The sequence below is a fragment of the Protomyctophum parallelum genome (assembly GCF_964188405.1).
Source record: "Protomyctophum parallelum genome assembly, chromosome: 8".
In the NCBI taxonomy this organism is placed as follows: Eukaryota; Metazoa; Chordata; class Actinopteri; order Myctophiformes; family Myctophidae; genus Protomyctophum; species Protomyctophum parallelum.
This window is the reverse complement of record NC_139703.1, coordinates 46,164,979-46,188,517: the sequence shown is the minus strand read 5'-3', so window position 1 is coordinate 46,188,517 and position 23,539 is coordinate 46,164,979. Positions and strand designations below refer to the sequence as shown.

General features: G+C 40.3%; 3 protein-coding genes across 3 annotated transcripts; 1 reads left to right on the top strand and 2 right to left on the bottom strand.

The window, feature by feature from the left end:
- Nucleotides 1-666: 666 nt before the first annotated feature.
- LOC310863312 (eukaryotic translation initiation factor 4E type 3-like) lies at nt 667-9,809 on the bottom strand. The gene is made up of 7 exons (XM_083771557.1): nt 9,503-9,809; nt 7,431-7,503; nt 5,899-5,993; nt 5,691-5,751; nt 5,540-5,606; nt 4,304-4,459; nt 667-1,994 (listed from the first exon to the last, which is right to left on the bottom strand). Exons 1-7 carry the CDS (start codon nt 9,682-9,684, stop codon nt 1,948-1,950), a joined length of 681 nt encoding a protein of 226 aa, XP_083627683.1. The 5' UTR covers nt 9,685-9,809; the 3' UTR covers nt 667-1,947.
- Nucleotides 9,810-12,419: 2,610 nt separating this feature from the next.
- gpr27 (G protein-coupled receptor 27) lies at nt 12,420-13,230 on the top strand (the record flags this gene model as incomplete). Its single annotated transcript, XM_083772233.1, is given in 5 exon segments — nt 12,420-12,659; nt 12,661-12,877; nt 12,880-12,987; nt 12,990-13,114; nt 13,117-13,230. Coding segments are annotated over 5 exon segments (804 nt in total).
- Nucleotides 13,231-19,270: 6,040 nt separating this feature from the next.
- prok2 (prokineticin 2) lies at nt 19,271-21,537 on the bottom strand (the record flags this gene model as incomplete). The annotated part of the gene is made up of 3 exons (XM_083772232.1): nt 19,271-19,399; nt 19,928-20,053; nt 21,466-21,537. The coding sequence occupies 3 exons, from the start codon at nt 21,535-21,537 to the stop codon at nt 19,271-19,273; spliced, it is 327 nt and encodes a 108-aa protein (XP_083628358.1).
- Nucleotides 21,538-23,539: the final 2,002 nt, after the last annotated feature.

Below are 23,539 nucleotides of genomic sequence, written 5' to 3'. Positions count from 1 at the left end.
ACATACCGGTATACATATTTGTTTTTAAAGGTACCATGTCAAAATTAACATGAGTTGAAACCCTGGATGAGCAAATAGTCTATTCAGACAGAGAAACCAATCAAACACAAAAGTCTTTGCTGAGAGTTAAGAGACTCGTTTTAGGGTAAGAGGCATTTCAGAATGTTGTTCCTTTTACAGTACAGTAGATTGTAATTGTATACATTTTTTTCCTGTACGTCTCTGCTCACCCTCCCACAAAAAACACATGATTTGTCAGTTTAGACACATTTGCACTAAAACAAATAATCTCTAGAGATGTTTGTATAATCCTTTTGACAGATAAGTACAAATACAGTATAGTGAGTATACAAGTTTGTAAAAAGAAAAAAAAAGGCAGTCAAACAAGAGCTCAAACAAGAATTCACCACTGGGCGACAACTCTCCCAAATGCAACACAGATGGACTTGATGTTGACTGGCCTTACAAGTACTCTGATAACGGGTACTGCACTAGTATTATAAACACAGAACCTGAACCTCTAACCTGATCCTAATGCAGAGAATGACAGAAAATGTGTCACTCCCCATACCCAGCAAATGGTTAGGATTGAGGGGAACTCTATAAAAAACTAAAAAAAAAAGTCTACTTTCATTTTAATTAACAATCCCATATAATCCAAAATGAATTGTTTACAATAAAAACAATATCCATTATACTAGTATCTAGTTAGTGGAGTCCAAACTTGAAACAACATAAGTGGTGTGATTGTCACATATAGAATAAAACAACTACAGCTTGCTAACCATTTTCCAAACGCAGAAAAAGGTCTGGAAATAATGGCCCTGATTTTGAAAATGGAGAACATGCTTTAATGTGGCCTACAAATTAATTTGTTTTTCCAATTAACTGAACTGGATCATACACAAGGTCATTCTCCCATCTAGCTTGAATTAATTAACTTGAAGCCATTTTCTGCATTTCATAAAAACACAAAAATAAGCCACTGTGCATTTATTGAAACCTGACACTATTTGGCTCAAGTTTAATCACAAACCCTGACAAAACAGACATTTAACATGGAAATATATTGGCATAATTCTCCATTAAAACAAACAAATTAAGAATCCAACATTTTCTACTAATGTTTTGCTTGTATCTCAGTGTGATAAACTATCTAGCGCTCAATCCTACTTGTATAGCAGAGACAAAGTATAGCATCTCTCTTAAGAGTAGTATGCAGAATAGCCTACTGTACATGACTGAATTAATTCATGTCACTCATGTAACGCGTTTACTTTCCACATAATGTAATCATAGGCAACCGCTAAATGTGGGTGTGTTGAGCTTTCTAGAAGGCTCCATTCTGTGCTCAAAGCTCTACTGAACTTTCATAAATCACATATGGCATGTTTCGTACAATAACCGTGAATGTATCATTATTTCTGCAATACTTTCAAAATTGAAGGTAAATGTTTATGGAATAAATCTTTGACAGCTTTGGGCATGTACTGCACCCTCATAAGTGGAACAAACTCATGTAGGCCCCACCTATGCATAAAGTGCTTTGGCACTAAAATGTGTCAATGGAATAATAAATGTTAACAAATATGACACATCTAACGGTTTAACACGGTGAGAATATATTACAGCTACCTTTAGAACAGGAATAAATTGCCTGAGGTCCGTAAGTGGTGCAGAGAACAGTGCAGTTCAATAAAAGGAACCAATTAACATGAACTAAAAAGATGTAGACAAAATTAAAATGATAAAAATTACAAATCCTACTCTGAACATACTGAAGAATTCAGAATATCAGACAATTCTGAATCTTAGAATAGAAGAAAGTTAGGCATTAGTTATTAAAATTTATAAAAAATATATTGAAGATTTCCTTGAATCCAAAATATTACTCTTGATTATGTTGATGAAAGAGTTCAAATTGAAGAAAATAAGGTGACCCACAACCTAATGTCTTGAACGTCCTCCTTCGAAGGCATGATGTTCCTTATGAGCTGAAATTGTAAAATGTCATAATCAGTATAGATCCTAACATGCATATATGCAAAATAGAAGATATAAGTCACAAATTAAACCTAACCTCGCGTCACCAGGATTTCCACCTCGGAGGAAAGAAAGCCTGGTCTCGGTTACGAAATTGCTGTGTGAACCGGTCTGGAGAGGATGATATAACTACGTCATGTTGTAGACAGTATTGTTTTGTAGTCATCAGGCAGGAACAATCAATCAGAACTTCCTTTTCCCTCAAACCGGAAGAATAACAATAAAAGCTCTCGTAACCTATGGCTTTTATTGCGAAAAATCGGTTTGAGGGAAAAGGACTACAAAACAATACTATAACATGACGTAGCGATATCATCCGCTCCCGACCGGATCATAACCCCGAAAAGGAATGCTGCCCAGGCTACATTTAGGCCTGAGGCCAATTCTTAAAAGGAACCGAAAATGGGTTCCTGGCCTGAAGGGGTAAAACACCAAAAGGGGATCCCGCCCAGAATGGGTTAACCACAGTCAAGTCATTTGTCAAAGAAATTGACTTAATTTGAGAAAATGTTAGGGTGTCATTAGGGTGCTGGCTAGAGCACCTTTATGCTAAAAATGGGGGCAGGGGGCCATGGATCTTTGTTTATCAGCTTGGACATAAAAACACCCCATATCATCAACACTAAACACTTTTAAAAGCGCTCTTGGTAAAAAAAAAAAAAAAGAGAAAAGAAAGCACATTAAGAGTTAGTGTCTTTTGCACTGCGGTTAAGATTTGATCATTCATCTCAGTTAGTGGAGGATGCAAAAATGTGAATCCACGCTTTTGTCTTCCTACAGCTTCTTATGTACTTTTTTCTGGCCTTCCTAAGAAAATCATTGACAGACTACAGAGTTTTAACAAAAACCAAGATGAACATATCACTCCAGATTTAGCATCTTTACACTGGCTTTCTGTAACTTTCAGGATTGATTTCCTTTTAATTGCTTTTAACTGCTAAGGACGACATTGGACGAGGTTTATTAACGAGGTTATTATTATTAATCCAGAATCACCAGTCATATATCTACCGGTACTGGCGTCTCCGTCGCCTGGCAACGCTTTCTCAGAATTGAAGCTCAGATTGAGGTGATCAACTGATCATACAGAACATTGATGTCTTAGGAGCTCAATAAAGAAAAACACCTCACGGTACTATATTAGCTCATCTGACAAAAGTGAAAGTAACTAGCATCTGCCCCGGAAATGAAAGATTCAGAATCAGCTTTTGAGCTCTTCAACTTTGGCTGAAAAGCGTGGCAGACAAACAACTAAACTAACTTGACCTTAAAAGTGGCGAGTAAAGTGTAATGGCTCATAATAGTTTTTTGTTTAGCACCTCCCTACCTTTCAGATTGCCTGCCCAAATATGTTACAACCCGTCACCTTACGTCGTCTAGTGGTTGCCTCCTCGAGGTGGCAGAAATGAATGGCGAAGCAGCTTTCTGCTTTTATGCGCCAATGGCCTGGAACAAGCTCCCATTACATATAAGACAGGCAATGATCATAGATAGCTTTAAAGCAAGCTCAATACCCACTTTTTTCACTATTGCTTTCATAGCGGTTCCCTGTAAATGTGTGGTTCCTTATTGAATTGTGTTCCTATATCGGTGACAGGTAGGTTGTGTGGTTCCATGTAAATGTAGATAGGCCTATTAATACATTTTTTTATGTCTATGTCTAGATTAGAATCTGTCATCATTCAAAAGTGATGAGTGATGTAGTGATGTTTTGTTCTTGTATCGTTTTAATCTTGCTTCTTTTTAATTTGTTCTTGATCATGTTTATGATCTTATATTTTTTATTATTTGATTAATACTACGTTTAAAGAAAAAAAGCACTTTGGGCTGCATTTGATGTCATGAAATGTGCTTACTGTCTTATATACTTGTGTAAAGGGATATAATAATTACAAAAAACGTCTTGCATGTTGAGGAGCCATTTTAAAACTGTAAATGACAAATAATCTTGAATCTTGTACTGTATCTTAACCGTGATGTTAACTCATTAGGTACATTAGCCATCTGAGCCATAAAATAATAAATAATAATGCTTTCTCCTGAGATAAATCAGCTGTTTCTGTATTATGATGCAACATCAGCCCAGACAAAACTATATATAGACGATCCTTAAAACCTTCTGACACACACTGACTTGAATTGGAATGTTTAAAATTATGCAGCTCACGGTGCAGTTCGATAACATTGCATAGTCCTGATGCTGAACAACTCTAGTTTTTGTGGTACATGTGATTTGAAAAATATGGGAGGTCATACTTACATTTATAAAAAACAGCTTTAAAAGATATGTGAGGGAGCAGCTCATAGACTTTTCCCAAGATATTAGCTTCAGTGGCGAGAGACGCATCACCATTCCAGACTTGAACAACATCTTCTCGATCACGAACGCTTACACTGACACCTACAACCTCATCATCTGTAAAACAGAGACACCAGAGTTTGATCATACAACTAGTAGTATACTTCCGTGACCGCAGAGAGCAAAGGTCCGTTTCTCAGTGGATTTATCATCTATGAAGGTTAAAAAACAAATTGAGACCCCATGTAAATGGCAAAAATGCGGGGAAAATTCATGAGCCCCAAATCCATATGGCCACCATCAACAACCTGTTAAAGGACCACTTCACCACTTTTCAACCTATCTTCAATTCTTCATATAATAGGTCCTCACTAATAATCATGATAAAATGGCGCATTGTTTTTCTACTCGGTCTGTGTCTCATAGGAGGGCTGTGGGCAGTTTAGAAACAGTATTCCAGTGACATCATCGATGGGGAATCCAAGCTAATAGAAAATGCAGGCTTTCTAGTCCTGAAAAGTTGCAATGCGAAAAATGGAAAGAAATCTTGTAAAAAAATCTTGTTTCAAAAAATATCTGCCTAATGATGATGTCACTGGAAGACGGTTTCTAAACTGCCCACAGCCCTCCTATGAGAGAAAGCGTGCCATTTTATCATGATTATTAGTGAGGACCTATTATATGAAGATACATTGAAAAGTGGTGAAGTGGTCCTTTAAGGCACAATAAGGAATAATTACCTAAAATTCATTCTGCTTTCAGTAGCATGTGACGTGTCAAACTAGGGGGTTTCCATTATTCTGAATCCATTCCAAGCATTAGTTTTGCACAAAAAAAAACACTCCTTGGGCTAAAAACGGCCCCAAATGGATTTGGGGCTCTCATGAATTTTCCCCGCATTTTTGCGATTTACATGGGGGGCCGGGGGCTCAATTAGTTTTTTAACCTTCATAGATGATAAATCTACTGAGGAACGGACCTTTGCTCTCCGCGGTCACGGAAGTATCAGATACGACCCCACTATAGTAACAATGCATGTCAGCTGAAATGACAACAGCAACACACTGAAATCCCCAATGTGAGTTAGTTGCAACAAGAGTCAGGTAAAGTATAGTAATTATTTTTTGCAATAGCAAAAAGACTTCATCCACCCCCGACAGCAGTGCATACATTATCAAGTACAGACCTGACACTCACCTGAAGCACAGTAATCGGCAAACTGCTCCCCAATAGTGGCAAGTAACAATTCTTTCCAAACTGGCGCCTAAAATAAGAACATAATAACCCATTAACAATGCTGTGATTTATTTGAAGTGAATAAAACCTGTTGAAGTAGACAAACACCTACAGTGCTATCTTTTGGTATTTTCATCTTCCATACACCTCCTTTTGCATTGCTCTCTTCTTCCCTATGTTGGATAAAGAACTGCATCAGATCAGATTTTAATGCCATATACTCTTTGGAATAAGGGTGAAGGGCCACATTTACATTTGAACCAGTGCTAAGGAAAATATAGGAAAAATCAACAACGTAAACATTATGGTGCAAGCCATACCATAGTGGTCTCCTCTCTCCACGCATTAAGTGATAGCTACATCTCATGGGCAAGTTAGTCACTGGAGGAATGTTGTTGTACACACTCCAGAACATCTATGAAGAGGACAGAAAACAATAGACAATCTACATGAGCAAACAAATTACTGTTATTTTATAAAGGCTAATGTTGTGTTCACACGGGCAGACGCAAAGACGCAGACGCAAAGATGTGATGTAGTTTTGGAGCAGCTACATGCATCATTGCATTGTCATGTCTCTGGCTTCCATTGACAATGAATTGTAGACTGCATGTTTTCATCTGCCTGTGTGAACGCACAATAACAGTGAATGCAAATGCTTTGACAAACTCATTTACCACCTAATGATTAATCACAAAACATGTTGTAGGCCTTTTTGTGGAAAACTGCCACAAAATATCTAGTTTCACAAATCTAAGCTGATCAATGGCTTGATGTGCCGCAGTGCCGGTAACAAAAATTCAACTGTATTTGTTTAGTCGAATAGAATTTTCGCACTATTTTATTTGTTCTCTTCTTTTTTTTTTACAATTAAGGGTTCCCACTATATTTTCAATAAGTTAAATGGGTTCCCACTCTTTTCAATAAACAATTTCCCCAAGAGATTTTAGGTGGCCATATCATTATCATATATTGGTTCATGTGAAATATGAAAAACACATGGTGGGGAAGGGAAAGTCTTGATTTGCAGAGGCATGGCCATTTGTCAAGATCACTTTCAAGAACATTCTGAGGCATGTGCACACACACTTTTCTTTTCCAGTGGGGGTGCCCGCTGCCATGTTCTGTTGGTTACAACTTGTTGCTGCAGTGTACAGTAATTCTAAATAGTAGCCAATCAAGTGCAAGCTATCTATGTCCCACCTATAGAACAATAATTTGATTGGCTGCAAGCAAGAATTGGAAGCAGTACATCATTAGCCTGGCTAATAAGCCAGACTCAAATCACACTGTCGTGTGGTATTTGAGTCTGGAGATGCTGTGTATGGATCTCGTTTCCCGGGGGCCGGGGGCGGGTTCAAACATTTTCTCTTTGACGCAATTGGTCAGAGCTACTGTCAGTCAAAGGTGTCAAGCATTGAACGTCACTGTACCAAAGCCCACCCATATTGCATACAGTGTCCCGATTGACCACACCAGTTCTCTGGTGTAGGAAATGGGCGTACAATTGAGCCTCTCCAGACCGTAATCCGCCGGAAGGCAATCATTTTTTGCCAACGGCTGATTCGGTCTGGCTTATTAGCCACTAGCCTGGCTAATAAGCCAGACCGAATCAGCCGTTGGCAAAAAATTATTGCCTTCCGGCGGATTACTGACTGCATCGACAGTGTTGCGTCACGAAGATGCAAGCCGCGAGCGGCAGGAGTCTCTACCTGGTTTTTAAGCAGCTGGTGGATGATGCCAATTAAGCCCCATGTCGGCCAGAAAACTGGAAATGCATGCCTCCGCTTTACCATTAGATCTAAAACCTATATCTGCAGTTATCAATTTTATTAAACAAAATATTCTCCACCTGGACAGTTTTAACAGTGTAGATCTTCTTCAGATTGGATTCACACTCTGCAGCAGTTGTCCCTGGCAATGACCTAAAACAAAAACAAAATCACACCTGTGTGAACTGAGCAGTGCAACTATACATTTATCGTTATAGTTAAGGCTCATTCATAGTCTGGATTTTCGGTGGTGAGGTGACCACCAAATTACAACATGACGTCACAAGCCGCGGTGAAGAGAAAACCACCGCCACCGCCCCAGGCATTCCCTCTGTTTTTACTCACCACCGCTCAACATTATTTCAGCTCCGGTGCTCACCTCACCACCGGAGCGGTGGTCACCTCGCCACCGAAAATCCAGACTATGAATGAGCCTTTACTGTACTGTGCGGTGTAGTCTGTACTGTATGGAGTTCTGTGTTAGGCATGCCTAAATACCGAGTCGTAATGATGGAAGTTAGAGATACATGCCCCACCTGGCTATGCAATACTCGTTGTACCCGTGTCAGGGCCGATTCATACTCCTATTTTACCGCTGTTTCGGCGCTCTAGTGCCGAAATGATTTCGGCTCGTCAGAAATTTTCAGTAGCACCGAAGAGCCGACTTTAGGACGGTACCCACCGCCCCGAACCTCAAATGACGTCACATTGTAGGCTCTACAGAGCCGAACCGACTTTTATTCGGCTCTAAAATAGGAGTATGAATCGGCCCTCAGAGTACCCGTTCCAGTGTCCACCAATCTGTCTGTGCCCATATATGGAGATTTCTGTATCTTTATTACTATATACGCAGTTCCGCGTAAGGCATTCCTTAATATGGAGTGTTGTGATGAGGTTCTGGACAACCGTGTGTCCGACCGACTCGACATCTGGCACTGCACGCCCTGTGGTGGGGCGGAACGCCTGCTTCGAATTTATACGGATGTCAGAATGATGTCATAAGTCGGTGGGACGAAGTTTCTCGAGTTACATGGATTTCAGACGTACACACAGAGACTTGGTGCATTTATAGTTAGATAAGATGACAACTGGAACACTAACTTATAACACTAAAAGCAGATAAACAAACCACCTGGTTGGATGAAATTGGCAACAGACTTAAAATGTATTTTCTGATTATAAAATACTGACTCATGTTATTGAACAAACCATGTATATTGTATAGCAATGATTTCCAATTATCTGAATGTATAATAAATCACTTAAACAGTAGTTCATTAAACAGTAGTGTGTATACGGGGCAGCGGTGGCCGAACGGTTTGGATATCGGAAGGTCGCTAGTTCTTATCCCCGGACGGCACGTTAAAATTACCATTGCCCTTGAGCAAGGCATTGAACCCCTACCATGAAATGTTCTATGAGCAGGGCCTGGCTGTAAACAAGTTCTTGAGCTTAGTCCAGTTACCCTGGGTAAACATGGTAACTTTATACACTACAGACTTCACTTATTGGCACGCCGGTGTTATGCATAGCCCAATATAATGGGCAAGCCTAGATCCTTAATTTTTCATGTGTGATTTGCCTGTGTGTACGTTAATGAACGTTTCGTAAAATTGTAGCTGCCTGTTCCACTAGTAGGAAATCTAGGCTACATTTGAATTTAGGTCATGTATTGTCTTTCCAAGAAGACATCCTTCTGGCTCATGACTGGCCCATCTTCATTCTTCACGACGCTACATTTGCTTACATTAGTGGTATAGCCAGGCGCCAGCCCTATGGATACATACATACACACACCCCAAAAAGCCAAATTAGACCAGAAACAACTCACAGTTAGGTGTTTGGTAGGCTTTAAATGTCGCAGGCTCGCAGCCCAAGTTTGCACTCGACCACCTCGACACGGGCATTTGTTTCAGTGAAACTTTCGCTGCTGTTTTTTGTCGATGTTCTAACTTCAGTTTAATATTTTCTCTGCCAACGTTTGGTAGTGAAATATTAACCAAGCTATCCTTTTGGCTTGGGGCCTACGGAATCCCCGGCTTGTCGCTTTATCGGCGTTTTTCTATGTATGGTCTGTGTTTGTCATTTATTTAACGTGTGGACTGGACATGGTGAAAAGTAGATTAATAATCACTTTTTCTTGTAATAATACCTGTCAAGCCAGAAGGTCCAGGGGGAGTGGAGAGGCAACGCTGTGGCGTCTTCTTCGTGTTGCTTCTTTGTGATATTTTCCAATTCTTTCTCGTCGATGTCAATGTTATTTTCAGCTGTAAGTGTCGGTTCGTCGCGTGCATCACTCTCCATCTGCAGGGTTTTACCTACAGGAACGGCCATTTCTGTGTGCAAAATTACAGATTTTTGTGGCCTGTGTGTGAACCTTCTTATAAAATAGCCCGGCCGGGTCGGTCAGCATACTTGGCACAGAAAAAACTGCCGTGCCGCTTTTCCGCCCACCAGCGGATGATGACGCCTGGAAACATCTGCTCTACAAACTCACAGCGCGCTGCGATGCGACGCATTGTGAGCTTGTAGATCGGCGACATTCGCCGCGCCACACCTTCGTACGAGGACGTATACTAATGTGACGTCACAGTCGGGGAGAAAAGAATAGAAAAGAATATTGAATATAGAAAATATAACACTTCCTCTTTACTTCCTGGTTGCGATTTAAGGTCTTCAGAATAAGACTTTTATTTTATTTTTGATTGATTGATTGATTGATTTATTGATTGAAATATTTATTAACAGTTTGCAGAATTACAGTACATTTCAAGCACAAAAACTGTCAACTGTGAGTGGACGACCAATAAAGCACTATGCTTGTTTACAAGAGGAGGGTCCACCATGTTCAATTCATCATAACATTTAGAGACATACAAATATACACTTCTATATACGGGAGCCAAAAAAAACAGGACATCATCATCATAAAGGAGGTATAAAAAAGGGAAAAGAAAACATATAGTGAGGGGAAAAAGGGGTGGGTGGGGGATTCAGATTGTACGGGGGCCAGTTTCGAATTGCAGCCGTCGTAGGTGCACTTTGAGAGCGGTTTTGAAGGAGTCAAGGGATTCATTCGCATGTCTTAATGACTGTTGGTAGGGCGTTCCACATTTTGGAACTAAATTAATTTAGTTCCTTGTTTGTGCCAAATCTGGGTTGCAGATTTAACAGATTTAACTTTAACAGTCTTTGTATTGACTTTGTGCTTGAAATGTACTGTAATTCTGCAAACTGTTAATAAATATTTCAATCAATCAATCAAATGAATCAAAAGCACATGGTTTGTTGAGCTCCCTCTATTGTTGTGGGTGTGGACTTCGTCTTAGCAGTTGTAGAAATATTATAGGCTACCTTAACTGTTGAATGTTCTAAATCTATTCTAATTACATTTTGGAGAAATTAACCAATTTTACATCGAGGTGCTCACCGTGGCCAGCAGCCCAGATGTCCAGATTGATGTTACATCATGTTACCATACTTGCCGCTTAAAGTAACGGCTGACTATTTATGGGAAAGAAACAGAATCGTACTATCAGGCTTTAAAAATATGATTTAGAGAAATATGATAGTTGTGCTGCTGCAGCCTGTGTATAAATGCTGTTTAGCCTACAGTAATGTAAAGATATTGCATGACACTGGCTGCAGATGGCGCTGGTGAATCGCAGCAGAATCCATGTCTGTCTTGCTATACTTGTGTTATCTACTTAAAATGAAGTTAGACACAATAGTAGGAAGATAATTATAGACATATAGGATGCACGGTTAATCACTGGATTTGAGTTGGTGACTGATATGTTAGCCTACTCGATTGAGATTGATTGATTGATTGATTGATTGATTGATTGATTGATTGATTGATTGATTGACCGATTGATCGATGGATGTTTTTAATTGACGAAATTGATATGACTTATTTAGCTATTTATTTGGGGAGGGGGATAGCAGAAACTAGTCTATACAGAAAATAATTGGTAATGTCTGTTACAATTCCACTAATTGGTGGTTATAATAGGTCCAGCTCTTTATGGCATGACAATATTGTATAGTAGAGGCAGAGCTGATCTCTGTGGGAAGATGTATGTTTTTTGAAGCTGCAAGTTTGTTTTAATATTAGCACCAACTAACTTATGGAGAAATTCTCCTGAATAGCCTAACTCTGGTCCAGACTCCAGACATAACTAGGTTACAACAACAGCAAGCACATGTGCCATGCATGCTATGCTGCTCGATCAGTGCATCATAAATGCAAATACATAAACAAGCCTGCACCTTTAATGCTGAACCAGTCAGCAGCTTGTAATACATGATGAAAAGGAACTGAGACTGACTGTAACATTTGCATCTCTAGTCTCCAGTGCATCGAGCCAGACTTCTGTGCCCCCAGATTGCATGAGACAAGGATAGACTAATGATTCCAACATAATAGCCTATACTTCGCGCAAGAGGACTTGTGCATCGCATCGGCGAAATAATTGCCCGTGGCTTTCACCGCGCGTCACTCCATAGCTGCATATAGCACGACAAGTTATTGCAAAATTGCAAGCATAGACTATTATAGGCTATAGGGGGCATAGTTGTACGGTAGGTTAATAGGGTAGGCTATATAGGCCAGGGAGTACCAGTTGACTGCCACTGGCTGCATTATGACCAACATTTGACGGAGCTGGAAAGAGTTGGAAAAGTGGAAAATGAGATGTTTTTGTATTTTGATTTCAACATGGTTTACACAATGGGTTGCTTTCAGTCAACAGAAAATAGACCTATACAAAGAACGGTGTTTTGTCATTTTCGCATATTGGACACTTGTGAGATGAAGATAAGAAAATTCACATAAAAACTGCATCCTGTTCCTATGATACCATTCCGATTTCCGATTGGGTTGAATGGAATTTATTATCCAAGGCGAGTGGATCGGAACAGTTTCCCCTGATGTAGACTAATATGCATACGGTATCTATCATGTTAATTTCTTCAGTTTTCGTCAGTTTTCAACCATTAAAACCAGTCCACTTAATGTGGCGATATAAAATCAACGCGCATGATGTGACAATAGCTCGGTTGCATAGATGGCAAACACGAGTGAGTTTGGGGAAAGCAACCCTTCGCTACACAATGATGCCATCATCACCGCATCTGCGGTGAAACTGAAAGTGGCTTCACTGGGGCTCATCATTTGTATCAGTCTGGTTGGGAATGTGTCTGTCTGCAGTCTGCTGCTGTTCATAGACAGCTCCCTTCACAAGGCTCCGTATTATTTTCTCCTTGATCTTTGTTTAGCAGATGTCCTACGAGCCGCCGACCGTCACCGTGTGCTTTCCCTTCGTGATGGTATCCGTCAGCGGCGGCTCCACTTGGACACACGGCGTTTTAAGCTGCAAAATAGTCGCTTTCATTTCTGTCCTTTTCTGTTTCCACGTAGCGTTTTTGCTCTTCTCCGTCAGTGTCACACGATACATGGCCATTGCACATCACAGGTTTTATTCCAAGCGAATTACTTTAACTTTATGGACATCATGTGTGGCGGTTACTTTATATGCATGGTCTGGACCCTCTCTGTAGCGATGGCTCTCCCTCCAGTGTTCGACGTTGGCACATACACATTCATCCGTCCGGAGGAGCAGTGCATTTTCGAGCATATGTGAAAGCTAATGACTCCGTAGGTTTCATGTTGATGCTGGCTGTAAATGTGGGCACGACGCATGTTGTTTACATAAAGATGCTTTGTTTCGTTTACGACCATAGCAAGATGAAACCAGCCCAGCCATGGTACCAGCCGTAAGTCAGAACTGGACTTTCCACGGCCCCGGGGCGACTGGACAAGTGGCCGCCAATTGGATAGCAGGATTTGGACTAGCCCAAACATTTAGATTCTCGTAGCCTCTACGAGGCTAGATTTGGACGTGGTCCCACCCCGGCGACCCCGCCGACGCTGGTGGGCATCAGGCAAGACTCGCATAATGGAGTAGACGGCTGCTCGTCTTGGATGAATTTAAATGGAAAAGCGCATTGGGAAAATGTATTACATGATTACACATTCATTTCTCCTTCTCTGGGCCCCTTATGTAATTGCGTGCTACGTTCGAATATTTGTGAAAGGCGGCACGTTCCACAAGTGTACCTGACTGCAGCTGTGTGGATGACATTCCTTCATGCGGGGGCAAATCCCATTATTAGTTTTATATTCAACAAGAAGCTTCGGTTGCGTCTCAGAGCAACCAGTTTCCCGTGCTGTCTTTCTTGACACACACCATAGACTGTAAAAGACTTTAAGTCGTTTTCTCAGGAGCATATCCACGGATATCACAAGCCGTGCATAACCACGGCTACCCATTTACCCAAGCCGTGCATATCCACGGCTTCGTGCATGCCTATTCCCACTATAGGCTGAGGAAGAAATGCCACTTGACAGTTTTCAAATCAGCCTCATGGTGGGCTACAACAGGCCAAGTTGCGTCTCACACACGCACGCACACGCACACGCACGCACGCACGCACACACACACACACACACACACACACACACACACACACACACACACACACACACACACACACACACACACACACACACACACACACACACACACACACACACACACACACACACCAATGGAGCCATATTGTGTCATCTGAATGGTCTTTTGCCTAGTTGCATTCAGTGTGTCCCTCGACGAAATAGCCACATTTTTCAAATAGGTAGTCTGTCTATAGGTTACTTTTGAGAATAGAATTCTTATGAAACCTATCCAAGTATAGCCCACTTTCTCTGGCTTTACTCATAGACCGAGAGAGTAACTTTATCCATTTGTTCTTATCATTTGAAAATCACTCTAATTTCAGTATATTATTTTGTCAAACAATGTAGGCTACTTGTTTGTAAATACTGTATAAAGCACACTTCCCTTTTCTTTGCTTTATTCTTATTTTATGTTTATGTTGTAGCGTATCTTTTATAAGCTCTTCTGTGAACAAGGTGATAAAACGTATTGCCTCCTATACACAGGTTTAATGTTTGTCTTTAGTTCAATGTTTGTTTTGTAAACGCATTAACAATGAAGGGAAAATTGTCATGCGTCATTTACGTCATATTGTCTCTTTATTGTTAATGGCATTTAATGTTTGTGTTTGCACCGTTTGTCACCATTACATCACCTAATTAACATGAGTTAGACTTTAATATATTAGCACCCCTCACTTCACAAGGTGTGATGTTTGTTAAATCCATGTTCCTCAAGGTCAAGGATAAATTGTGTTGAAGATGAGGTCTTTATATAGACAGAACAGAATGATTAATTATTATTATTACTACTACTAGGCCTACTACTATAGGCTAGCTACTTTTCTTTATAACAACTTGGACAGTAGCCTACTCTGAAAACAACAGTTACTAGGCCTACTTTGGAACAATGTTTGCATAGTATTTGAGAAAATAAATATTTGTGTTTCACGACTCGGATAACGTGTTAATTTCAAAAGAGTAGCTTTGAAACATAAATGGCATGTTCTTGGTCATACAATTTAAAGTGTCCTTAACCATGTCAAGTCATTCATATGCAGCTTTAAAATGGCTTTATCTGTTGCAAATCTGCCTTTTTACTCAAGGGAAGTTATGGAACACAAGCTGTCCCCCTCCAATGGTGTAACAAAGTACTTGAGTATGTACTTTTTTAAATCTCATCTCTTAGCCTTAGGCCATTTGATGATTATTATTATTAGGGGTCAAGCTAGCTCAAAGGGCGTAGACCCGTGAAAATTCCGCCAACTGACAAGTTTTGGCAGTTCTGAGTTATCGTTCTTCACAGAAATGTGATAGAGGGCCGTGAGGATCCCTCAGGAACTGAAGCCTACTCATTTGTCAAATGACCTCTGACCTTTAGATCTCCCGATGAGTAAATTTGTTATGATTTGCTCGATCCAATTTTCAGACTTTTTTTGGCCACGTCAAAGAATTTTGTGACCGTGGTAACCACTCCCCTTGAAATCGCATTTCCATTCATGCGGGGGACTACAGCGTTGACAGGCAATTATGAATAATAGGTAAAATAGCATCACATTGAATTGTTTGGAAAACGTTCTGTATTTCAACAGAGCATATTATATATTGATATTAAAAAGTAAAAATGCACTTTGAAATATTTAAGTATTTTTAAAAGCAAATACTTGAGTACAAATTTGACAGAGTAACTTTCACTTGTAGTTGATAAATGTTTGACCAGGAGAATCTATACTTAGACTCAATTACTGGAGCACTGCCCCCTCTCCCTCTCTCAACTGCTATTGATTACATTTGTTTTGTCCTATCTGCTTATTGACAAACAGTAGTAGTAGCCTAGTACGCATGCCAAAATGTTTAAAGGTCACTTTGTTCAGTAAACAGAAATTTACTCTGACATTATAGTCAGTCAGTGAGACCAGGGGTCTGAAATAGGCAGGTGTAGTGTGCCAAAATTAAGCAGCCTGGTATATTGGAGTATGTCAGAGTAGATAAGACCAGAACACTATACAAGTTCTACCGGTACACTACATTTGTATTAAAGAGTCAAATGAAAATAATGGAAATCTATATGGATTGTTTTCTAAACTGTTTTGGGTGCTCTGATTTCTTAAATGACCGCAAAAAACAAGGAAATATGTGTCCATAACAATTACCATCACAGCATGTCTCCTTGTTGTACTTATAGCTATGTCACTAGACCCATACTGTAGCTCTCACTTCAGTGATTATGAAATCACTTTAAAGAATACTGTTACAACATCTTGTTAGTATAACCAAAGAAAAATTCGACCCCTGTCAGTTTGCTTATGAAAAGGGTTGCGGTACAGAGGATGCGGTTGTCACACTGGTCCACCTAATTACAAAACACCTAGATAAGTCAAATAAGAATCATGCGAGGGTGCTATTCTTAGACATTTCTTCAGCTTTCAATACAATACAGTCCGATATACTAGTGTCAAAAATGGTACAGTTGGAACTGATTCCATACTTAATTCACTGGTATGCTTCTTTTCTTACTAACAGAGTACAGAGGGTGAAAGTGAACACAACCCTCTCCTCAGAATTAACTACTAATGTTGGTGCTCCCCAGGGGTGTGTGAGCTCAGCTGAACTTTTCACCCTTTATACTGACAGCTGTCGTATTGAGGAATGCCTGTCTGAATGTCGCACTGACACACCAGACCAATACATTCTAAAATACTCTGATACACTTTTGATTTCTCTCCTAGATAGTTCCAGTGATCCTGGACTGCACCAACACAGAATAAACTAGAAAAAGTGCCCTTCTGGGCACAGGTCTCCACCAGGAGGATAGGAATATTTAGGAGTAATATAAACATGTTTTTTGTTTGTTTGTTCCAATCTTTGCCAATCAGGATGGAATATGGGAAATGGTGCAGATCCGTGTTGATGGCACGCATGCACAATCCACCTGTTGGTGGCGCTATAACAGGGCAATGTGAAATGGGTGGGCTATATTCCTCAGCCTAGTAGGAAAGTGCGTGAAAGATTTCACGTGAAATTGCACGCTGCGTTCATGATTTGAGGTTTTTTGTTCAAAACAGGCCAATTCTGCAAAATTTGAAAGCCAATGTTAGCCAATTAGGATGGAATATGAAATATCAGACACATCCGTCTTGAGCACATGACTATGGAGATACTGTGTAACGATTTGCGGGATTTTTGGACAAAATCTGTAGGTGTACTGTGCAAAAACATAAATGAGGTGGTTGAATGGAGTGATAACAATGCTCTCATCATTAACACAAAAAAGACAGAAGAGATTGTTTTTGGTACACCACCAGAGATACACAGATCCTCCATTACTATTCATGGTGAACCGATCAACCAGGTATGTTCGTACAAATATCTATAGGAGAGGAGTAGTAATAGACCATCTGTTGTCATGGAAAGATCAGATTGATTCAGTGTGTAAGAAAACAAAGCAAAGAATCTACTTCCTTCGCCGTCTAAGATCCTTCAGTGCTAGTAGACGGATTCTTCTTTTGTTCTTCACTTCTGTTATTATGAGTGTTCTACATGGTATGGATGTTTGTCTGCAGCCCTAAAGTCACAACTGCTGCAACAGAACATTTGTTTAAAGATTGTTGGACAACCACTTCAGAAACTTTATACATTTATACATACTTTATACATCCATGTATGGAGAATATAGGTTGCTACCTTCAGGAAGGAGATATGGTGTACCAGCATACAATAAGGTCAGACTAAAGACGTCCTTTGTCCACCAGTCGACTTTGAGGCTTAATCAGGAGTTGTAGTAGCAACGGGGTAATCTAGGTGGTGGATATTGCTCTTGTCTTCATGTCTTTATGTATTAGTTGTTGTTCTTTGTGTTATGTCAAATGTGTGTATATGTGTTCTGCATACTTGGCTGCTGGTTCGCAAGCATAGACTGTAAAGTTCGCAAGACAAATTTCAGTGTGAACTGACAAAGTACTATATCATATCATATCATATCGTATGATGTCACAGAGCCTCACTGAAGATAAGGGTCAATGAGGAAGTGACTAGTTACATTGTTTTACCTGAATAATTGATACAAACAATTTTTCAGTGGATAGCCTACTGTTACTATTGGCCATGCAAAAGAAATTCTGGAATCCGTCGTTTTCAAGATGGCGTCTGCGATGGCTGCAGAGGGGTAAAATCGCTATTATGTCAATTACTATTCAACCGGTGGTTTTGATTGCTCTTAATATTCTATCAGTTTGATAATATTTCTATCAAACTGATAGAAATATGTTATCAAGTTGACACAGTCCACAGACTTGTCAAACCGATCTCACCCAAACACTGAAATAACACGGATTGAATTCTGTACATGCACTACTAGAAAACCCCAAAATCCATGTACAGATTACACTGAAATTCTCCCCATAGACCACAACGGAGGGGTGCTGTCTCAAGCAAACTTGAGCAACGAGAGCCACCACCGAGCGGGCTAAAGCGAGCGAGTTGCCGTGGCGAACGTTGGGAAGTTCGATTGAGCCGACTCAGCCCCGATAGGCACAGAATCGTAAATAATGTTGTGGGGAACGCATTTGCCCCCACTGAGATAATGGGGTGAAAACCACGGCTTCATTGCGGTCAAAACAGTAGTTTGTAATATGTACAGATTTGGGGATTTCCTAGGAGTGTATGTACGGAATTCCCAATCCTTTCACCGTGTCTGGGTGAGATCGGGGCGGGCTTGGTAGTCCATATCTTCTAACAGACCCACGGACAGACCAATACAGACATTCGTGATTTTTCGGTTCTTTTAATTGTTTTTTATTATTTACTTTAACATACAATTTATTTTGAGCCCAGACTTTAAAGTGTCACCTTTCTTTAACTGGTTTTTAATTTCTTTCATTCAAGTTTGATTTATTCACAAAATTACACTGAGTAATCAAACTCATTTTCAGTGTCGTCGAGTAATACAATCACATAGAAAAACATCACAATACATCAGAAGATCAGGAATATAAAAACAAAGAATACAATACAGTACAAGGTATACATGTGAAATTACATAGGTTTACAAATAAAAAGCTAAAACAAATTTCAAATAAAAGCTAAACCAAATTTCAAAATGATCTAAAAACAGTTACACATTGTGGGGGTCTAGTGTATGTTCACCAAGGTTTTAAAACGATGCAATTACAGACAGAATAATTCATCGTCAAATATATTTTTTTGTCAGGTGAAACTTGACTACGGAAAGCTCATGAAATGTTATCGACCTAGTCATCAAAGTATAGCGACCTAGTCATCACTGGTTTCTTAATGAATAGAAATATGCATACTAAAGTAAGTAAATAATTTTATAAATAGTTATTAAATATAGCTTACATGGCATAATAGAAATGTAATTTAATCATGTAGCAAAACGTGTTAGTGTAGAAGTTCATTTCTTCATAGATAATAGTCTTCTTTATACTTAAATGGTGAAAGACATTTAGATGTTCCCTCAGCTATGGTAATGCATGCCAAATTGGGCAGACAAGGACATGTATGATGCCGTCTTCTGCCATAAAATGGAACCTGGAGATGAGGAGAAAGAGAGAGGTAAGGATACCTTTTCAGGGTGAGAATCATACCTGGTTAAATTAATGCCAAATACATATGCTGAAGTGAAATTTGCAGCAGCAGCGATAGCGGTAGCAGCACCAGCACAAACTGTGTTTCCTCTGACACTCAAGGAGTCAGGGACAAAGGTAGTCTGGTTCAAACACAGCGGCAATAGAGCCCAGAGCAGATGGACATGTCATTATCAGTCTTGCCACCCACCACCTCTGTAGGTGTCTCCGACACAGGGACACACGGTTAGGTAGATGGGTATAAATAAACACACAATTTGGCAAGATGTCACGAGCCGGAGCAGATGGACATGCTGTCAAGACTGAGGCTATACCCGGGTGTGTGTGGGATGACTTATTTATCGGTGTGCAGTGTATTGATGCACAACAGGTATGCTGTCCCACCCAGCTCAGGGTCCAATTAGTTTGGACTCTTAAGGTGTGACTTCTTAAATCAGCCATCACCCATGCCACATACAGATGTGTAGCTCACCTTTTGACTCATTGGATGACAGTCATCTTCCTCTTGTCCCATGGGGGTACACATGCGCAGACTCCGGATCCAAAGGCTGACCGCACAGCACATGCCTCCGCCACACTGAGAATCCTTTTCACATACCTAGATGTGTGCAAGCGCGCGCACACACACACACGCACACGCACACACACACACACACACACACACACACACACACACACACACACACACACACACACACACACACACACACACACACACACACACACAGGAGAACTCGCCAGTTTACCAAGTTAACTAGACCCCAGGGAATTACATCTGGCCACAAAAGATCACAGGATCTACTGAATGTGAAGGAGGGTACTATAGAGGTATGCCATACTGTGCTGTATGACTCAACATGTCAGTTTGTCGCCCCTTCACATTCAGTAGATCCCGTGATCTTTTGTGGCCAGATGTAATTTCCTGGGGTCTAGTAGGACTTCAGTAAATAATACAAAATTGTGTACAAAAATTCATATTTAGCCTCATGTTCGAATGCCCCCACCCCCCACCCCATGTCAAAAATAGCAAAAATCCCTAAAACGAAAGAAAGCAGCAAATGAAATTTTTTTAACAAATCATCTTTTACTTTCTCTAATAACAACCTAAAACATGAACCTTGGTTGAAAATAACTTAAGTTGTCCTTTAAGGCTGCGGATGTCATCATTCATCCATGGGGATGAATTGACAGAACTAACACATTTCTTTTTTGTTTTAAGCGGGGCAACTAGGGCAGATGAGCAAAGATTGTTAAAGTGGGAGACGAGGTCATTAGTGTTGGTTGGAATTAAAATGTCGTTAGGGTAGGCCTACCATTTCAGGATATTGTCTAGTATGTCTACTAATGAATTACATTGTTTCGATACTTTGGTGTTTAAACTTTTAGCATTCCTACTCTCTCTAGTTTTAACTCTAAACAACTATCCTCTCTCTCAATTCAATGCAATTTAAATGAAGGTGAAGTAAAACAAAAATATATATAATATACATTTTCTATAAATATATAATCAAATTATATTGAGCAACCCTTGAGGCTTATGTAAAATATTGAGGTATTTACAAACACTGATTTAAGTTGATCAAGATGAGTGTTCATCACTGTGCATAAAATTAAGGACGTGACAGACTTGGATCACCAGGCCCCGTCTTGGTTGTACATGTCATTCCTTCAATTCACATTAGAAACACTATTGGAATGTTGTGAATGACACTGTTAGGTATTTTTATGGCAATTAGTTAAGCCTGCGGATTTGAGTAGATTCAAAATTTGACTGTTTTTCAAAAACAGCAGATCTACAACGCATTTTAGATTGGCTGTTTTCCCTCCTTTGTTTTATTGTATTTTTATAGAGGTAAAACATTGCCCAGGCTCACGTAGGACACACACACACACACACACACACACACACACACACACCCCTCAGTTTAACTCTGACAAGTGTGTTTTTATATCTCACAGTGTGATATGTGATGAGCGTATCAGATGGCAAAAATATTGACGTCCACTTACCCCTGTGATGATTGCTGATGATCCATGTGACACCAACAACAGGCAAAAGAGCCATGACAAAAGGGAACTCATGGTGAAGAGTTTAATTGGCTCCTGTGTCCTCCAGGGCGATAGGAAATGCTCTGCAGTTTGTCAGACCAATCTGTGTGTGCATGTGAACGCTAAGAAGTGCTCACCAAACTCATGTCTCGAGGGGTGGCAGAGGTTTATAAGCCTGCAGCCTGCCATTCAAAATTTCAGTGACTCATTCATGTCGCACTGTAACGTGTAGAAAACGCAGAAAGAAAAAACCGGAAAAGATAAACGTTAATATCACAAGGTCCCTGTCTGCCTTTCTCTATGCTCCCTTCTTAAGAGCTGAGTATCTTCTGGCAGAACTTTTAAGCACATTGTAAATGTTTTGAAAAGTGGTCTATGGACATTTATAATAATAATTTATTACAATTATTATTTTGATTAGTAATAGCATTATTCTCGTTGTTATTAATATTATATATTTAAAGATATAGAAGGAATGAAGTAGAGAAATTAAAATGTTCCACAGCGTCATGTCATGTGATCGTAGTCTTGATCAGTATGCAGCACAACATAAAGCTACATTTCTTCCTCTTTTCTATCGCTTTTCATGTTTCAAGGCCAAAAGGTGTGAATACAGCTTTTGAATTATGGATTTATGACCATATGGAAGGGGGATTTGCAAGGTAAGCATACCACGGTATCACACCGATGGCGGAGGAAACCATGCAAGGCACCAACCTACTCATCGGGAGCAGTTAGGGTTTCAGTCTCTTGCTCAAGGACCCTTCAATACTTTGCCAGGAGGAGTTGGGAATCGAACCGGGAACCTTCGGATTCCAAGACGGCGCTCTACCTCCTAAGCCACTTGTTTTATGTTATTCGTTTTATGCTAGTTGTCTCCACCAGGCCGAAGGCATGGGGGGAGAGTATGTTTTGCACTCCGTCCGGACGTTTTGCACTCCGTCCGTCCGTCCATCCGTCCGTCCGTCCGTCCGTCCGTCAGTCCGTCCGTCCGTCCGTGTGTCCGTGTGTGTGTCCGTGAGCAGCTAATCTCGGCCGCCGTTAACCCGGTCGATGCCACATTTTGCACACACACTCCCTGGATGCCAACGATGAACCTCTGCCCCAAACTTTCCAGAACGGCCTGTTATAGCGCCACCAGGAGGCCGCTTTGTGCAAAACAAGTTTTTGCACAGTACACCTACAGATTTTGTCCAAACATCACGCAAATTGGTACACAGTCTCTCTAGAGCCATTCAACGAAACCGGTCTTTCAGATTTCTCAGACTCCATCATCCTGATTGGTTAAGATTGGCTTCCAAAGTTCACAGGAGTGCTCAGTTTCAAACAAAATGCTGCAAATCATGAACACATCGCGTGATTTCCGTGAAATTGTGCACCCACATTCCCACTAGGCCGAGGACGAAATGCCACATGAACAATTTCAACTCAGCCTCAAGGTGGCGCTATAACTGGCCGAAAAGTGTTTTTACCTCTAATCCTGATTGGCCACGATTGGCTCCTACAGTTTTCAGGATTAGCCCGCTTTGTACAAATCGCCACAAATCCTCAACGCAGCGTCCGATTGCGATGAAACTGTGCACGCATATTCCCACTAGGCTGAGGAAGAAATCCTGGTGGAGACCTGTGCCCAGAAGGGCACTTTTTCTAGTTCTTTGCTGTTTCTGTCCTGAAATAAGAGTCAAGGTGTGCTTGAATATTAATAATAACCACTTCAATGTATTCCTTGGGTCCAATTTATATAGAAGAATCTGTTCATTGGTCTCTGTATGTTGTTTACTCAAAGAGTTATGTTTTCTGCTATCTTCTCCATCGTATGGTTAATTTTGGGAATAGGTTTAAGAAAGGATTAAAAAGAAACGGCATGAAGAATACCGTGTATCCATACCTAGACACCATACCATAAAGGTCCCAAAAAAACAAGTTACGAAAACACAGCCTGGGTTCCAGCCGGGTTCGCTGGGTTCTGTGCATTTGTTTTGTTAAATTCACGAAACGCATCGAATTAGGCTGGAACCCAGGCTAACGAAAACAT